This window comes from Peromyscus leucopus, chromosome 12 (genome assembly GCF_004664715.2).
Source record: "Peromyscus leucopus breed LL Stock chromosome 12, UCI_PerLeu_2.1, whole genome shotgun sequence".
Classification (NCBI taxonomy): domain Eukaryota; kingdom Metazoa; phylum Chordata; class Mammalia; order Rodentia; family Cricetidae; genus Peromyscus; species Peromyscus leucopus.
The window spans coordinates 40,957,728-40,974,754 of record NC_051073.1 but is presented as its reverse complement, the minus strand read 5'-3'; the positions used below and the strand labels follow the sequence as shown (position 1 = coordinate 40,974,754).

At 39.7% G+C, this 17,027-nt stretch overlaps 1 protein-coding gene across 1 annotated transcript in view; it reads left to right on the top strand.

Moving 5' to 3' along the window:
- Impg2 (interphotoreceptor matrix proteoglycan 2) overlaps positions 1-8,258 on the top strand; it is a 70,095-nt gene extending 61,837 nt beyond the window's left edge. The window contains exons 15-19 of the mRNA XM_037209707.1: positions 686-905; positions 3,967-4,177; positions 5,797-5,985; positions 7,378-7,609; positions 8,175-8,258. Coding sequence (XP_037065602.1) covers positions 686-905; positions 3,967-4,177; positions 5,797-5,985; positions 7,378-7,609; positions 8,175-8,258 — 936 coding nt within the window. The remainder of the gene's footprint in view (positions 1-685; positions 906-3,966; positions 4,178-5,796; positions 5,986-7,377; positions 7,610-8,174) is intronic.
- Positions 8,259-17,027: the final 8,769 nt, after the last annotated feature.

Genomic DNA, 17,027 nt, shown 5'->3' with positions numbered 1-17,027 from the left:
ACAGGTTAAATGCTGAAGATTATATGCCAGGAATTCCAAGAGTGAAATAAAATATGAAAGGAAATCTCAAGCTCATTGTGAGACCCATCTTCTATGGATGTTCATATCTTCATTGTTGGGGCCCTTCAGTGAAACAGAGAGAATAAACTCTGGGCCCTAAAATGGTTTATGAGTTCCATAAAGTTTCTAAATGCCATTGTGAAAATCTCTTGATAGTCTTAATTTATGCAATTAAACCATTCCTATTTATTGATTTTTTTTAGTTTATTAGTATAAAATAAAGGCTTTAATTTTGGCATTTTATACATACATATGATTGTACTTTGCTCACATTCATCCCTATATTACATGCCCCTGTCCATCATCACCTTCTCATTAGTCCATTTTATCTTCCCAAATAGGCCTCTTCTGATTTTATGACTTATTTGTATATACATCTATATGTATGTACATATAATATGTGTACTGTTAAATCTAGTTATACATATGAAGAAAATTTGATACTTTACTGTCTCCTGCAGCAAGAGAAGGTTTTTGCATTTTGTTGAATACATACTAAAAAGAAAAAAACTTGCACGAGCATTCTTTTTGTTTGCTTTTGTATGTATGTCTTACTGTCTTTCTGGCATGTATTCAGCAAATCGTGAAGTGTTGGCAGTAAACGTGACTGTTTTGTCATTTGCAGCTGGTTCCTTATCTTCAGTCGAATCTCTCAGGGTTCCAGAACTTAGAAATCCTCAACTTCAGAAACGGCAGCATTGTGGTGAACAGCCGAGTGAAGTTCACCGAGACTGTCCCTCCTAATGTCAACAATGCCATGTACATGATTCTGGAAGACTTTTGTACCACGGCCTACCAGACCATGAACTTGGATATTGATAAGTACTCCCTGGATGTGGAATCAGGTAACCACAGTGCCTGTCATTTGAGGTTTCTTAGATGAATCCAGTGACTATTCTTGTGTGTCTTCTTTTTCATTGAGCCAAAGTAAATCTGATACTTGTATGACGATGTTCTTGTTTTTGTTTGCTTGCTTGTTTGGTTTTGATCTTTTTAAAATTTCCTTTTGTTGGGGGGCACTGCAGGAGTGAGGAGAGAATATGGGGAACTGGGAGGTGAATGGAATTGGGGTGCATGATAGGAAACTCTCAAAGAATCAATAAGTACTGTGTTAGACAAAGTTCCACATCTTGAAAATTAGCAAAGTAAGTGTTTCAAGGGAATCTCAAATGTTGAGGACACAATGGTACCTTTATTGTTTATTGCCCATTTCCTTTTCTAGACTTTCTTTCCAGCTCTCTTTCACTTATCCACTAAACCTGCTTTTGCTTCGTCTTTATGTTGTTGTGACCCTAAATGTCCTTTCTTCTTCTAGTAGATGATATATAGATAGGTAAACACTTTAAGTTTCTATATTGATTCCCTTTAAGTTTTATGTAGCACAAATTCTAATTGGTCTTAATAAAAGCCCAGAGTCAGGTATCAGGGTGAAAGCTGAAAGATCAGAGAAGCAGAGCAGCCAGCTACTAGAAAGACTTCTTACCTCTAGGAATTCTCAGACTGAAAGGGCCGTGCTCTTGTCTCCACCCCACCTTATCACTTCCTCTCTCCACCCAGCCATATCACTTCCTGTTTTTTTCCTCCCAAGTGATGGGATTAAAGGTGTGTGCCTCCCAAGTATTGTGATCAAAGGCATGAGATTCCCATGTGCTGAGATTAAAGATATGTGCCACCACTGCCTCGCCTCGCCTCTAGTGGCTAGCTTTATTTGTTAGAGCACAAACAAAATATCACTACATTTTCCCTTTTTTTGTCTAAAATAAAAAAGGCTATAACTAATATAAGAAAAACTATATATAATAAGTACAATAACTATTTACAATATATACAAGTAGTAAATACATCAACAATGTCTAGTCCATTAACAATTGACAAATTCAGGAAAAATACTCTATTATCTATCCTATCTTGGTGAGTCAAAAGTGTTGTACCTAATTCATCTTCTATCCTAATTTGCATTACTAACACAAAACTATCTTTTGTTGTCTCTCAACCCTATACACTTTACACCTCTTTAGTGAATTTCTTTTCTGAATCTTGTAACAAGAAAAACTATAACAACTATCTAGTCTTAAACTCCATCAGAGACCCAAGAAGGAAATAATATTATCGGAATAAGTAGGAAATGCAAGAAATGACTTCCAAAAAATGTGAGAGATGACAGAAACAGCTGGCTGCCTGGACAGTCACCCAAGATTCCTCTATAATATTGAGGATGAGGGGCATCCATCTTTGGCCTACAGGTCTAGCATATCTGACAGACTTATCTGTGAAGCAGGATTTTTCTGAAGGGCCTTCCTACCTTGTTTTGACAGAGTTTGACAGTCCTTTCTTTTTTGTCCTGCTTGTCCCATTTGGATAGCATACTGTTAGCAGTCGAGGCAAAGGCACTTTCTTGCCCAGTGGCTAACTTTTGCCACAAAGAAAGTAAACTCCATATGGAATTTCTTCAAAAGAACCTATGTTATTAAAACATCTTAAATGTCATAGTCTGTAGATTTCTGAAGTGTTTGAAGACCATTTGTCTACCTAAAATATATCTGTTTGACCTTGAAAACATACTTAACATGACTACAAGTTTAATTGTAATAGGTGACTAACTACTAACCTGTATTTCTTTATTATCCTAAATAGTTTATAATAATATCTTTCAAGGACTAGCAATTTGTATTACATTGTTAAATGAACTGTACAGGTATAATACCTTGAACAAGATTAGAAATGTATGTACAGTATGTTCTAACAAAAATAGTCCCAACTTTGTATCAATATACAAAGATCCACATCAACATAAAATATTTAAAAGAAGTAGTTGCTTTTTGAAAGTAGATTCAATAATCTACCCTTTATCCTATCATATCTATAGCCCCCCTTTTTTCTTTCTTTTTTTGAAACAAGAACACTGAATCTAATCTCCTTTGTTCAGCTTTAATTTTAACCATTACCAATAACAATTTGTAACCAACCACCCTAAACAATGGCAAATATCTGTAACCAATTGAATGACCCCAAACCACCCACACTCAGTGTCTCCAAAAATTTTGCTTTTATTAATAAAGGGATTCTATGCAGTACCCATTGTATATGATCTTATTTTTAATGATGGGTCAAAATTAGATTATTTTATAATTACAAAGTTACAAAGTAATTACTGAGATATGAAGCAAATACCCAGGGAATACACAGTTGGATCTTGCTGTGCACTCTGTCCTAGAAACTGCCTGTGCATGTTAGATAAGGTTTTCTGTATATCATCTTTAAGCTCCAGACAATAAAAAACATTTACTGATTTAAAAAAATATTAATTTCTCTGGAAATGAAGAGACTACTAATTTTCACTCCTTTCTATCTAAACTTCATACTTTCTCATATAGATGTCTGTGATCATCTTCAGTTATTAGCTCTATTTTCAATATCTCTGCTATTGTTTTTCTATTTGTTGTCCACCCATTGCTACCCATTATGGAAGAACATGTGGTGGGACCACGGTAGACCCCTCTGTGGTTAATATCTTACATCACTTTTGACTTATATCCTTTCCTCTTACCCTGTCAGTGAAACAGTAAGTAACAAAAGACAAAATATTGTTCAGAATGGCCAGAGGAGGCACAGGGATGATGTTCTTTTAGATTAGTAGTTTCTGCAAATCTAGGTCACTCCCAAGGCTACCCTAGGATATCCCCATCCATGAGGAAATCACCATTTTTTTCTAGGTTCTTTTCTCATCTGATGGTCTCAGCATGGATTAGGCACACAACTGTGTGTAAAGTAGAGGTGATGGTGTATTTTTATGATTCAGGTTGGGGAATTTCCCATAATGCTTTGAGGAAGAAACTTTCTTTATGTATCTCAGTTCCTGTGCTTTGACTTTCCTTGTATTATTCTCTGGCTTGTTTGATGCTTTAGGTGATGAAGCCAACCCTTGCAAGTTTCAGGCCTGTAATGAGTTTTCTGAGTGTTTGGTAAATCCATGGAGTGGAGAAGCCAAGTGCAAATGCTACCCTGGGTACCTGAGTGTGGATGAACTGCCTTGTCAAAGTCTTTGTGATCTACAGCCTGACTTCTGTTTGAATGACGGAAAATGTGACATCATGCCCGGGCATGGGGCCATTTGTAGGTATGTTGCAATGAAAGATTTTGGCTTTAAAGGTTTTATATGTACTTTTGAAGAAAATAGGTTGACAGTGTAGTTGTAGGGCAACCACAATAATGTTTATTATGTCTGGCAATTAGATGGACACCATCTAATTCTCATGTGAAGACTGGGTCACTCAGTAGGCCTGAATTGCATACCCATTAGGGTTATTTTATGTTGTTGGGAAGTTGTCAACTTTTTTCTGAATGTGTCCTGCTGGGAGTACTTGAATTAGCTGGAGATCTTTGTAGGCTGTTTTCAGTGGGGATGATGAGATTATCACTATTTAGGTAAGATTTATATGTAAGACCAGTACTTTACATGTAGAAGTACAAACAGAGGAGGGCTATAGTATCTTGATTGGATTTTATTCTTTTAAGATTTATTTTATTTTTATGTATATGAATGTTTGCCTGCATTTAAAGATATGCATCTTATATATGTCTGGTACCCATATAAGCCAGAAGGTGTTGGATCCCTTGGGACTGGAATTACAGATGGCTGTGAAGTGACATGTGAATTCTAGGAGCCAAATTCTTAACCGCTCATGAGTCATCTTTCCAGCCCCTTGGTTGTACTCTTAATGGCTTTGTGTTCCTTGTAGCATACTGAGTATTCAACACTAAAGGAACACAAACAGTAAGGTTTCAAAGTGATGGCAACTGTGTTTTCCTCTCAGTCTGATCTGTTTGTAAAGGCAGAACCACCGAGGCAGATGCACAAGTCAGATAGACTGATGGTCCTTTGCTGACCCCTGCCTTCAAAGAAACAAAAACAACAAAAAATCCAAACATATTGACTTCCCAGCCACACATAACTACAGATGTATGGCTGAAAGAGGAAGGGAATGCTGGGAATAATCAGGAGGAACGTAAATAAGATGTTACTGTGTGAATGTAAACATTGGCATAGATACCCCAGACAGGGAAAATAGCTGGAGATATTCAAATGCTTTTATGCAAAAAAGTGTAAGGTTTAACTAGAAAACTAATAGTAATTACAGTTTCTTGATGGCCAGAGAAATTAACATTATTTTGCAAAGCAGTGATTTCCTTACTGTTCTGGTGATTGAAGACATTTTTGCATAAGTCTGTTGACTCAAAACTTTGAGGATCTCTGTAGGGTGGTGAGATGTGACATGCACGGTGTTAAAAGTTGTATTCTAGAAGCTGTTAGTAACTGTGACTGAGTGGCTATATCTTTCTTCTTGGGCATGTATTTGTTATCTGTAAATGAGAAGGCTGAGTGTAATATTTCTTTAAGCCTTTCATATTTTAAGCAGCCATTTAAAAACAGTTGTTCAAGATCTACTGGTCTATGTCAGTTATTGTGCCCAGCCTTCGATCATGTATGTTAATTGAACTTGTATGTCAAGGCATGTTTTCTTTCCCTGCTTTGCTGGGAATGGAACCCAGGGTTTTATGTGCACTAGGCAAGCACTCTCCCACCGGGCTCCGGCCCCAGAATTCCCTTCAAGTCCTTAATGAAGATGTACATGACCAGCTTTCATATATCCCCCTTTCCCATTCCACTGAAGGTTCTGATGGCTATCCTCTTGAGCAGAGTGACTCAGATCTTGAGTCTGGTGACTGTCTTTGCAGATGCCGGGTTGGTTCGAACTGGTGGTACCGAGGCCAACACTGTGAGGAGTTTGTGTCTGAGCCCTTTGTCATAGGCATCACCATCGCCTCTGTGGTGAGCCTTCTCCTTGTGGTTTCTGCTGTCATCTTCTTCCTTGTGAAGACACTTCAAGCTCAGACTATCAGGAGAGAAAGGCGGAGGCCCGCCAGGTAAGTAAGGGAAGAGCTTCCTCATGGAACTGAGTGCCTGTTTACTCATTGCTTCCTATGTGCCAAATACTGGGCAAAGAGCTGGCTGGAGGCAGAGAGCTGTGACGTTGAATGAGAACATCTTCCAGCTGGTGCCACATCCGAAGAAATCTAAGTAGTCTGTGAATGGGATGCTAAGAGGCCTGGATGAGGATGGAACTAGAGAGTCTTGAAAGTTTAGTGATCATCGAGATAGTGGGAAAAAAGTCCTTCTGCAGGGAATGGGTGGGTCTCTTTGTAATCAGTGAGTGAACATGAGCCAGATCAAGGAGGCCCATGTGAATATCTTGGCGCACTGCTAGAGTCCACAAGAGCTACTTTAGGTCAGTCTCGCCCACCTCTGGCCTAGCTAAGAAGACACCCTTTCTGGGGTCCTTCCTAGAGCACCAAGGCACATTTCCATCATTCTTAAGCTTTGCATCAACTGAATTTTCAACAGACTGTGGTCTTATCTAAGGTAGAAGCCAACAAATTTTTTGACTCATCAGCATTTAGAGAGGTCATGGCACATAATCACTGCTCAGCAAATGGACCTGAATTGAATTCAGTTGAGGCCCAGGGCTTTTGGTCCTCTAGTATTTGAACTTTTATGAGATTTTTCTATGTGGTGACATATGATTATTTCATAGGTGTTGCTCTAGAAATGATGGAGCTGCGTTTATTTAATGAAATACTATTCACTGGCAGACATAGTTCCCAACTGTTGATGTAATTAACAGTCTTATTAAATAAGAAACACAGAAACAATGTAAAAGAGAAAGCCGAGAGGTCAGAGCTCAGAGCTAAAATCTCACCCTTCCGCCTGCGGTATCCCAGCTTCCCGAAAGAGACCTATTTCCTGTCTGTTCGTCTATTTATAGTATGTTGTTCTGCCTTCTCATTGGTTGTAAACCCAAACACGTGACTGTCTCGTCACTGTCTGAATGTACAGCCCCCTAGGTCTTAAAGGCGTATGTCTCCAATGCTGGCTGTATCCCTGAACACACAGAGATCTATGGGATTAAAGGCGTGTGCCACCACCACCACCACCACCACCACCACCACCACCACCACCACCACCACCACACTCTGTCTATGGCTCTAATAGCTCTGACCCCCGGGCAACTTTATTTATTAACATACAATCAAAATCACATTTCAGTACAATTAGATTACCACCACACCCAACCAACATTTATTGAGTGTCAGGTACTGTGGGGAAATATGATGAATGAAACAGGGTGCAGTGATAACACCTGAGATTAGCCATAGTCCCTTGACCCCACATCTATGCCCACTTCCTTTTCCCTAACAGAAACTTTGTTCCAGAAAACTAGCCTTTCGAATAGTTGAGCATCCAGAGGAGCTCCTTAGTCAATCATGCATTTCTTCCTGTGGCTCCAGCAGGCAGCCTGACAGCCTGTCATCTGTTGAGAATGCTGTGAAGTACAATCCTGCATACGAAAGCCACTTGGCTGGATGTGAACAGTATGAGAAGCCCCACAGCCAGCACCCGTTCTATAGCTCTGCTAGCGAAGAGGTGCTTGGTGGTCTGAGCAGAGAAGAAATCAGACAGATGTACGAGAGCAGCGGCCTTTCCAAAGAGGTAGGAGACTTCCGTTTTCATCACTGCATTGCTGGTCTCTGTGAGCTTGTGTGTGGGCATGTGTGCATATGCATGGGCCTCAAGAAATGATGAAGAATATTTAGGTTAGTTATTACCTGATGATGTCTCCCAGAGTATGCAGAGGGTATTACATATTGAGCTGGTCCTTATTCCCTACCTGGTGACTTATTTTTCCACAATTAGAAAATTCTCTGTCTTTTATTCATTCCTCTCTTTGGAATGTATGTTAGAGTTAGAACGATTTGCATAGTATCTATGCAGAAATAGTGTTCTTTTCTTTTTGGTGGTGCTGGGACTTGAACCCATGGCCCTGTGCATGCTAAGCAAGTGCTCTACCACTGAGCTACATGACCAGTCTTAGTTCATATAGTATTTAGACCACTATAGGTAGAGCCTTCTGTTTTCCTAAAGGGGGGTGGTTCTTCTTTAGCTCTTTCTTGGGTAGCCCAGTAGCTCACAATTCCTTATACTAATTAGATCCCCTTTACAAGGCTGCTGGGTTTTCCTAATGCAATACATAGCCTCTCTTTCTTCTTTGTTCAAGGAAATTCAAGAGAGAATGAGGATTTTGGAACTGTATGCTAACGATCCTGAGTTTGCAGCTTTTGTGAGAGAGCATCAAATGTAAGCATTGCAATAGTCCAGGACACTGGACCTTAGTGGCTTGCCTTAAACTAATGCTGCCAGCATAAGCATGAATTTTTAATTACTGCTCACGTGTCAGGGGTCTTGTTAATGACTAACCTTTATTAATTTCTTCAGAGTTTATACTTGTCCACAGAGATTATCTCATTTCAGTCTTCACATGGCTCCATAAGATAGATGTATCATATGTGAAAAAGGGAAACCTTGGAGAGACGGTATTGACAGTTAATTAGCAGAGAAGATTAAAAACCGACTCACATGGCATTGGCCTAGAGCTCTGAGCTAGGTTATCACTCCTCTCTTGCTGCCATAGATCTCACTGGTAATCTGATGCTATACGATCTTTCATAGGTGGTTTCTATGGAGTATCCATACGTCTCCCATCCATTGGCACCTTACAGACACTTGCAGTAGGCGTTGAACCACATGTTTTATTAAAGTGTGTCCCCCTGCTGTTATCAGACTTCATTCTGTCTTCTTCCACTTGCTTAAATCATCTATCTCGGGCAAGTGTCTGTAATTCCTTAGCATGGTTTTGATCTCCAGGATTTACAATTAGACAGAGATCACAAAGATAACCTGTCCTGTGAAGAGACCCTAGGGGCAGTAGCTGGCTGCTGTGGGCGACACTTCAATTGTATGTTGGTGTTTGGTCATTCTGGTTCCTCATGGATGGGTTCTAAGCCAGAGCAATTCACATGTCTTTGTAAAAAAAAAAAATTAGGGTCAGTATAACAGCTGGGGTCTTGAGCAGAGCTCTTGATACCCAGATCCTTCACTCAAAGCCTCTCCCTGACCAATAGGACACGCTACTACTGAAGAAACTAAGTAAGATGATTTTTAAATTTCATATTCGTGGCAGCGATGCTTCTAAAAATCTCTCCGAGAAGGTGTTGACAACCTCGCTGAATGCCATCACACCAGCAGTAGCAGGAGTTGCCTTTTAAATCAGAACAGCCACTCATGTTTGCAGTGCCAGCCAAAACAAGGCGCATCAACCCATTTTAGTAGTAGCCGGTAGAAAGCATATGAATGTGTTGCATTGTTTCCCAAGGCCCTAAGTCCTTCAGAGATACTGGCCTGAGTGTGTTTCCCTACTTAACAATGCATCAGATCAAGGTCTGAAAATACATGCCTGTAATCCCAGCACTTGGAAGGCGGAGACAAGATGATAAGAGTTTGAGGTCAGCCTGGGTGGCTTGTGGTGCAACCCTATCAAATAAAGAGTAACTAAGTAAATAAAATATATCAGCTTTAGGTCAAGATAGTGAAAGGATTCATCCTAATTAAGGATTATGACCACATGCTTTGGTTTCTTCTGTTGGACTGCACAGCATTAAAATATATTTAAAAAAACCTGTGAAACAAAAGCTTAAGAATAATAGCCTCTTGAAACAAAGGACAGTGGATGCAGACCCTGCAGCCTTAAGAGGGATGCTCCACATGGGGGGAAAAGTCACATGAGGTCCCGCCCACCTCTGAGGGATCATGGGTAGTTAAGGGTTGCCTTGGGAGGGGTGTCATTCACTTCAGTGATCTAACCACTGACGAGTTGCTCACATTCCGGTAAATAACTTCCCACTCATGCTCTTGCAAGCAAGTGTAACTCAACTCAGTGGCAGACACATAAACAGAAAAACAGATGGAAATGGGAGGGGCACTGTTGGAAGAGGGGGTTTGGTGGGAGTGGGAGGGGATAAGAGAGAGTAGGGTGAGTGTGTGTGTGTGTGTGTGTGTGTGTGTGTGTGTGTGTGTGTGTGACTATGATCAAGACACATTATATATTGTGCGAAATTGTCAAAGACTAAAAAAATAAGGAGAAAAAGAGAAAAACCAGGGTTGCTCATAGGGAGCAGGTGGCATTGAAAACATTCAGGCACGTGCTCCAAACACATTTCCATTCTCCACTTTCCTAGCTACCAAGTGGCCCCACAGTGTATTAATGGGTTTAATTTAGGATTCAGTAAAAACATGTGGCATTTGTAGAGGTCTGAAAAAAATTAGCAGAGTGCACGCACACACTCGTGCATGTGCACAGGTCTTTAAAGGAAACATAGGAAGTACATTATTGCTTTTCCAATTAACTGCTCTTTATTTTCTCATGGCAGGGAGGAGCTTTAACCTAAATGCCTATTTTTTGACACCAATTAGAAGCTTGGAGGACATGGAGAAGGCTTGTTACGTCTGCTATATAATTAACCTTGAGTGTGAGCGTTGATGGAAGAAGAGTTTTTATTGAAGAATAAATAAAAAGCATGGGACACACTTCTCATCCCAGCTGCAGCTTCGGTTTTTGGAATGTAGCAAAAATTGTGACAATTTTTATTTCCATGAAGATCGAGAGATATGGCTAAGGAAATTTAAAGAGGTGTGAATTTTGGTTCTGGAAAGTATTCTAAAAACAAACAAATAAAACAGAACCAAACCAGAAACCTGAAGGCAGTCCTGGGAGCTGGGGCTGCTTTGCCTCTGCCTCTGCCTCCTTGAGAGCATTTCTAAGAACTCTGCTCTAGGCTTTCTCCTGAGAACACAAGGTGAGACTATTACAAAAAGGAGTCAAGCTTAGTAAGCCACTGTTTTGTGACTATTTGTTAAAATCAAACGGGATGGAGGAGGCTTTGAAGTCATTTTAATATCGTTTAAAATCAAATACTCACTTAAGTAAAAATTAGACTTTTGGAACAAACTGTGGAATTAAGCCATCTTTAGTATGTCTGCCCTCGTTTTGAACCTTCCTGGGCACAACAATCAAGACCACAACATTGTTAGTTATGTCAATATGGGCCACAGTTTTGCCATCAACTTGACACACCTAAGACGAAGGAAATCGAGGAATTGCATCTGTGAGATTGGCCTGTGGGCATAACAGTGGGGGCATTTTCTTGATTACTAGTTGATGCAGGAGGGCCCAGCCCTGAGTGGCTCATACCATCCCTAGGCAGGGGGTGGGGTTAAGTTGCATAAGAAAGGTGGCTGATTTACCATAAAAAAAAAAAAAAAAAAGAAAGGTAGCTGAGGCAGCCTGAGGAAGCACTTTGCTTCGTGGTTTCTTCTTCAAGCTCCTGCCTTGAGTTCCTGCCCTGGCTTCCTTTACAGTAGACCTGTGAGCTAAATGCACTCTTTCTGTGTTGAATGACAGTAATAGAGAAAGCCCCAGACTATGATACCCTGTTCTTTAAGCTTGCAGGAAGAGTGCCCATGAATGAAGTATACATGGTTTCCGTTAGTCTCAGACAAAGGCAATCGTGTGGGCATTGAAGAGTGTTAGATAAATGGCACGACAGGCACTCTGTTTTGCAGGTGGACTGACAGACAAAGTCATTACTTAGGTACCCTGACTGCTTCTGAGGTGGGACAGTGTCTCAGGCAATTCTAGGACCTTCTGTAGTTCCTGGTGTATGAATTTGGAAACAGCACTTACTGACCTCACGTAACATCAGTGAACTCATTTGTTACTTCTTTGTGTAATGCTCTTGTCTAGATGAAATCCCACCTACCCAAACAGGACAAAGCTTTCATTACAATCAAGATATTCTTAAAAATTGCCTAGGTTGCAAAAATCCATACTTTATAAATTGCAATTAAAAATGGAAGTTTTTCTCTTTTTACCTGTGGTTATTTTGAATGGTTTGGGGAAGATAAAGGCAAAATAATCATGGTGATTAATTTAAAGGTACACAGACAAAAGATCATCCTTAATTCAAGCAGTTGATGAGGATGTCATGTCTGCTCAAACTATTTTAAAGTTCATTGTTTATTTCAGACCAGGTTTACAATGGCCACCAAATAAATACCTGGTTCACTTATTTTCTTAAGTTAGTGATTGTAAGTTTCACTAGGTAAGAGATGAGCAAACACTGGAATAGAGAGAATGGACAACTTAGTATAAGAAAACAGTGATTTAGGAGACTAACTTACCTTCATTAAATGGAAAGGCTCTAGCCAAGTAAAATATGGGTCAGTTTTTTTCCCCCTAAAATGTTTCCAGTGATTCCCAGTAGAAATAGGTGGGGCCAGCCTTCATTAATAACCCAGCTGCAGTGAGTCAGGATTCTAGCTCATTCTATTCCCAAGTGTGCATCAATGCAGAAAAATGATGTAAAGGTTACAATCCTTAAATTGAGAGCATTGTGTCCCACAAAGTTCCCTGTCTGGAAGTGGTAGGATGGGAGGGTAATATAACATAGTTGATGATATAAAAATTTGCCTGGAAATTTCTTTGACTCATGCATTTTGTAATACATACTGTTCTTATAAGTCAATAAGAGACAAGTAAAGCCCCAAGATAGTAAGCCACTAACTAAAACACTTCTCTCAACTACATAGTTACTGCTACAGCCAAGGCCAAGTGATTATGAATCCTGAATTTTTTCTCTTGTATTTGATTAATTAAGGGCATAGTTGGGGAAAAGGCATGGTATAAGAGACTACAGGTATAATTATGTGTCTGGACTACTTGATGATTCCTAAATAGTAATGCGCATATCCTCATATATAATTAATATTGAGTATGGTTAATGGCGTACTGTTCTTTTTCATTTTATTTATGACAGTTTATTCAACATGTGATCAAAAAATTCAAATTACTATACTACTTTATTGAATGTTTATAGTCTTAATATTAGCTTCTTAGAAATAAAATTTAAGTCTTTATGTATGTATAAGGATCCTTTGATTCTCATGTATATAACCATGGTGTATTCATTAGTAATAAACATATCTTTCAAGAACTTGCCTTTCCTTTGTCAATGGTATCACTTGACAACAATTGAATTGAAAGCATTTAAAGATATCTATTATGTGAATGCTTTGAGGAGATGAAAATGACTCTTTGATCTTAATAAGTGAGATTAGGAGAATCAGACATGAATTTGGAGCCTGGTTGCTGTCTGAATTTTGTTGATAGTTAATGACACTGAGTCATGATTTGGCTTTCGTCAAACTTTACTCTTTTAAACGCTTTCAGTTTTTCCTCATATGCTGAACTCATCAATGGAACCAAGACTGATGAGTAATTAAAGAAAGATTAGGTGGGCTGGCTAGTACCAGTATTTCGAGGAGAGGAGCAGTTGGTGATCTGTCTAAAAAGAACAGAGGAGACACAAATATGGCCACATGGGAGAAAATCAGCTAACGGTTATCTGAGCAGTTAATTTCTCATGTGCTGGCAACCAGAACCCTCAGCCTTCAGGCTTTTCCTCTTCTGTGTTTGCAGAATGCCTTGCTGGCATGAGGACATGAGAAAATCTAACTAAAAGTAAAAGGGAAGAGAGGTGGTTTTGATTAGAGTTCAAGAACCATGTTGAGGAAATACAAGATTCGTGAGAGAAATAGGCCCAATAAACATCTGTTGATAGATTAATTTGTGACCCAATTCTTAGGATAGTGAGTAATAGACTTTAAGCCCTGATCAAGGCCTGGAAAAGCTCATCACTCTGAGCTCATACTTCACCAACCTTGCCTACTTTCTGGGCTTTCTGAACTCATTTTCCATACAAGCTAGTCCTTGATGAACTGGGCCCATAAAATAACATTGAACTTGTCACTCAAACCTCACATCTTGTATCATGCCCACCCCCTTTCTTATTAGAATGAGTGGCTCCATGTTAATGTAAAAAAAAAAATAGTTGTTGAGGAATCAGTCTTTTACAAGTAATACCAAATTGCATGTGGGTTTCTGGAAAAAATTTCATTATCCTGAAAGAGAAATTCCTTGTCAATATGGTACTTCATCTTGGCAGATTTGGGCAAGAGCATATTGGCACATGGACCTTTCAGTGAGCCACTAATAAGTCCCCAAATTCCTTTCTTACCTTTCCTTGCTATTACACACTTGATATTTTAATGCTCACCAAGTCTGGGTTGTGACCTTTTAACTTACACCATTGGTGTCCCACTAAAGAGAATTCTTTGATCTTGGGGTCATGTCTTACTCATTATTTTGAAGACTGATGTAGAACTAACTGGTCTATAGTATTGATTATTATTTCAATGATCCTGAGATAGTCTGCTATATGTAGATACCCATTTTATGACTAGCAAGACAATTACTAGTTTGTATTCAAACTAACTAGTTTGAACTCACTAGTTAGACCTGTTTTATAAACTATATACCTTTATAAACTTTGGTTTAGTTTAGAAAACAGTTTTAAGAAAGTGCAGAGATTTAAAAATATTTTAAGAACTAAGATTTACATATTTATATCTGTAGTGTTTAGTGAACAATCTACTGTTGTTACAGAGTAAGTATTTTAGGAAGATCTAACAGAATGCACTGGATTATAATACTCAGATGAAGTAACTATGGTAGTTTGAATGTAATTGGCCCCCAAAGGGAGTGACAGTATTAGGAGGTGTGGCTCTGTTGGAGTAGGTGTGGCCTTGTTGGAGGAAGTGTGTCACTGTGGGGGTGGGCTTTGAGGCCTCCTATGCTCAAACTATGCCCAGTGACACAATTCACTTCCTGTTGCCTTTGGATCAAGATATAGGACTCTCAGCTCCTTCTCCAGCCCTGAATCTGCCTACATGCTGTCATGTCCTACCATGATGATAATGAACTAAACCTCTAAACTGTAAACAAGGTCACCCCAATTAAATATTTTCCTACATAAGAGTTGCCGTGGTTATGGTGTCTCTTCACAGTAGTAGAAACCCTAACTAAGACACGTAACCTTCCTGAGATTTTTTTAAACCACACAGCTTTTTTTTTTTTTTTTCTGGTTTTTCGAGACAAGGTTTCTCTGTGTAGCTTTGCACCTTTTCCTGGAACTCACTTAGTAGCCCAGGCTGGTCTCGAACTCACAGAGATCCGCCTGCCTCTGCCTCCCGAGTGCTGGGATTAAAGGCATGTGCCACCACCGCCCGGCACCACACAGTTTTTTAACCCACAAAATAGGGATGGAGAGATAGCTTGTATGGGCAGTAGAGCTAAGATCCTAGAAATATGGTTGTGGCAGGGAAGGGTAAAGATTGGGGTGCTTCTGGGGTAGAAGATGATAAAATTGTATGATGCATATAGAAGACATTTGTTTAATCTTTAAAAAGTTTTTATTGTGGGGTGTTTACCCACCAACCCCACAGTTACCCAGAGTTTTCTTGAGTGAGAGCAGCAGGAAATATTAGATAGAAGGATTTAGAGTGTGGGGATAAACAGATAGAAAATAAAGGATAGCCTCAAGAGGGCCTGGAATCTAGTCCAATGAGCCCTGACTGTCTCTGCCCTAGGGTATTTATAGAAACACCAAGGGTGGAGCAAAAGACCTTTCCCCAGCACAGCCAAGTGCAGACTATCTCAGACACCTGCACTCAGGCCCGTGGTTCAATCATCCTCTCTATAAAGACCTGCTGGGTAAAGCCACTAGGAACCTGAAAATGGGCTCCCACATTTTATAAATTGCGATTTTTTAATTTACATTTATATTGTGTTTTTAGAATAAAATATAAGCATCCCTAAAAGAACATGGGTGAATATATGACATGAGGTTTATTGTCCTGCATATAGCAGTGACTGGTTTGAGTCCATAGGTTTCCATGAGGAGATTTTTAGTTCTTTAATTTGAGGTGTACAGAATCACTGGCATCCTGATGTGCCAAGGAAGAACCCTAAAGAGAGAAATCTTCATGCTGAGTTCCTCCAGGACTTTCTGCCCCTGATGCCAGGCATATTTTTGGAAACACCTATTTCATTTTGGGTTCCTAGAAAACAAGTGTTAGCTTTGTTCGATGTTAGATAAGGGGAAAGCCTAATGAGGATTGTCCTGGTTAGTTTCATGTCAACCTGACCCAAGCTAGAGTCATCAGAGAGGAGGAAGCCTCAACTGAGAAAATGCCTCCATAAGATCCGGCTGTAGGCAACCCTGTAGGGCATTTTCTTAATTAGTGATTGATGTGGGAGGGCCCAGCCCATTGTAGGCGGTGCCATCTCTGAGCTGGGGTCCTAGGTGCTGTAAGAAAGCAGGCTGAACAAGCCATGAGGAGCAAGCCAGTAAGCAGTATTCCTCCCTGGCTGCCCCTGGAGGCATCAGGTCCTGCCGCCTCCAGTTTCCTGCCCTGCTTGAATTCCTCTCCTGACTTCCTTCTACGATGGACTATGAAGCGAAGTGTAAGCCAAAAGAAACCCTTCCTTCCAAGTTGCTTTGGTCATGGTGTTTCATCACAGCAACAGCAACCCTAAATATGACAGGGATGAAATTGCTGCTGTGAGAACGTCAGACCTTGTTTGATGAAACAGATGTTCGCTGTTTTCTATCATAGTGACTTAGATTATAAATAGTTCTGGCCTGGAAGGTACAAAATATATAGAATGAAAATTTTCACAGTGTAAAGAAAAGCTAAGTTAGAATTATTTGAAAATAAACAGCTTTTTTTTTTTTTTTTTTAGTGATAATTGTTTCAGTCGCCCAGCCTGCCCTACCTTTTATCTTTCATCAATGATAAAATGTTTGTATTTTATTATTTTATTAATTGCATTTGTTGACTGACAATTTCACGCATGTACCTAGAGCATTCTGGTTACTCTCACCTCACCATTGTCTCCTTCCATCTCCATAACCTAGACTCCTCCCTACAAATCTGCTTTCCATCTTTGTGTGTTTTTGCTTTATTTTGTGATACAGAGCTTAACCAGGGTTCTATGTATGCCCAGGGGTTTAAAACTGTCCCTTAGAACCTTGTGGCCTCATCAGTGGGTATGAAAAACTGAAGACATCATCTCCTCTTCTCCCAGAATCTATCAATAACCAGGAGTTCAGCA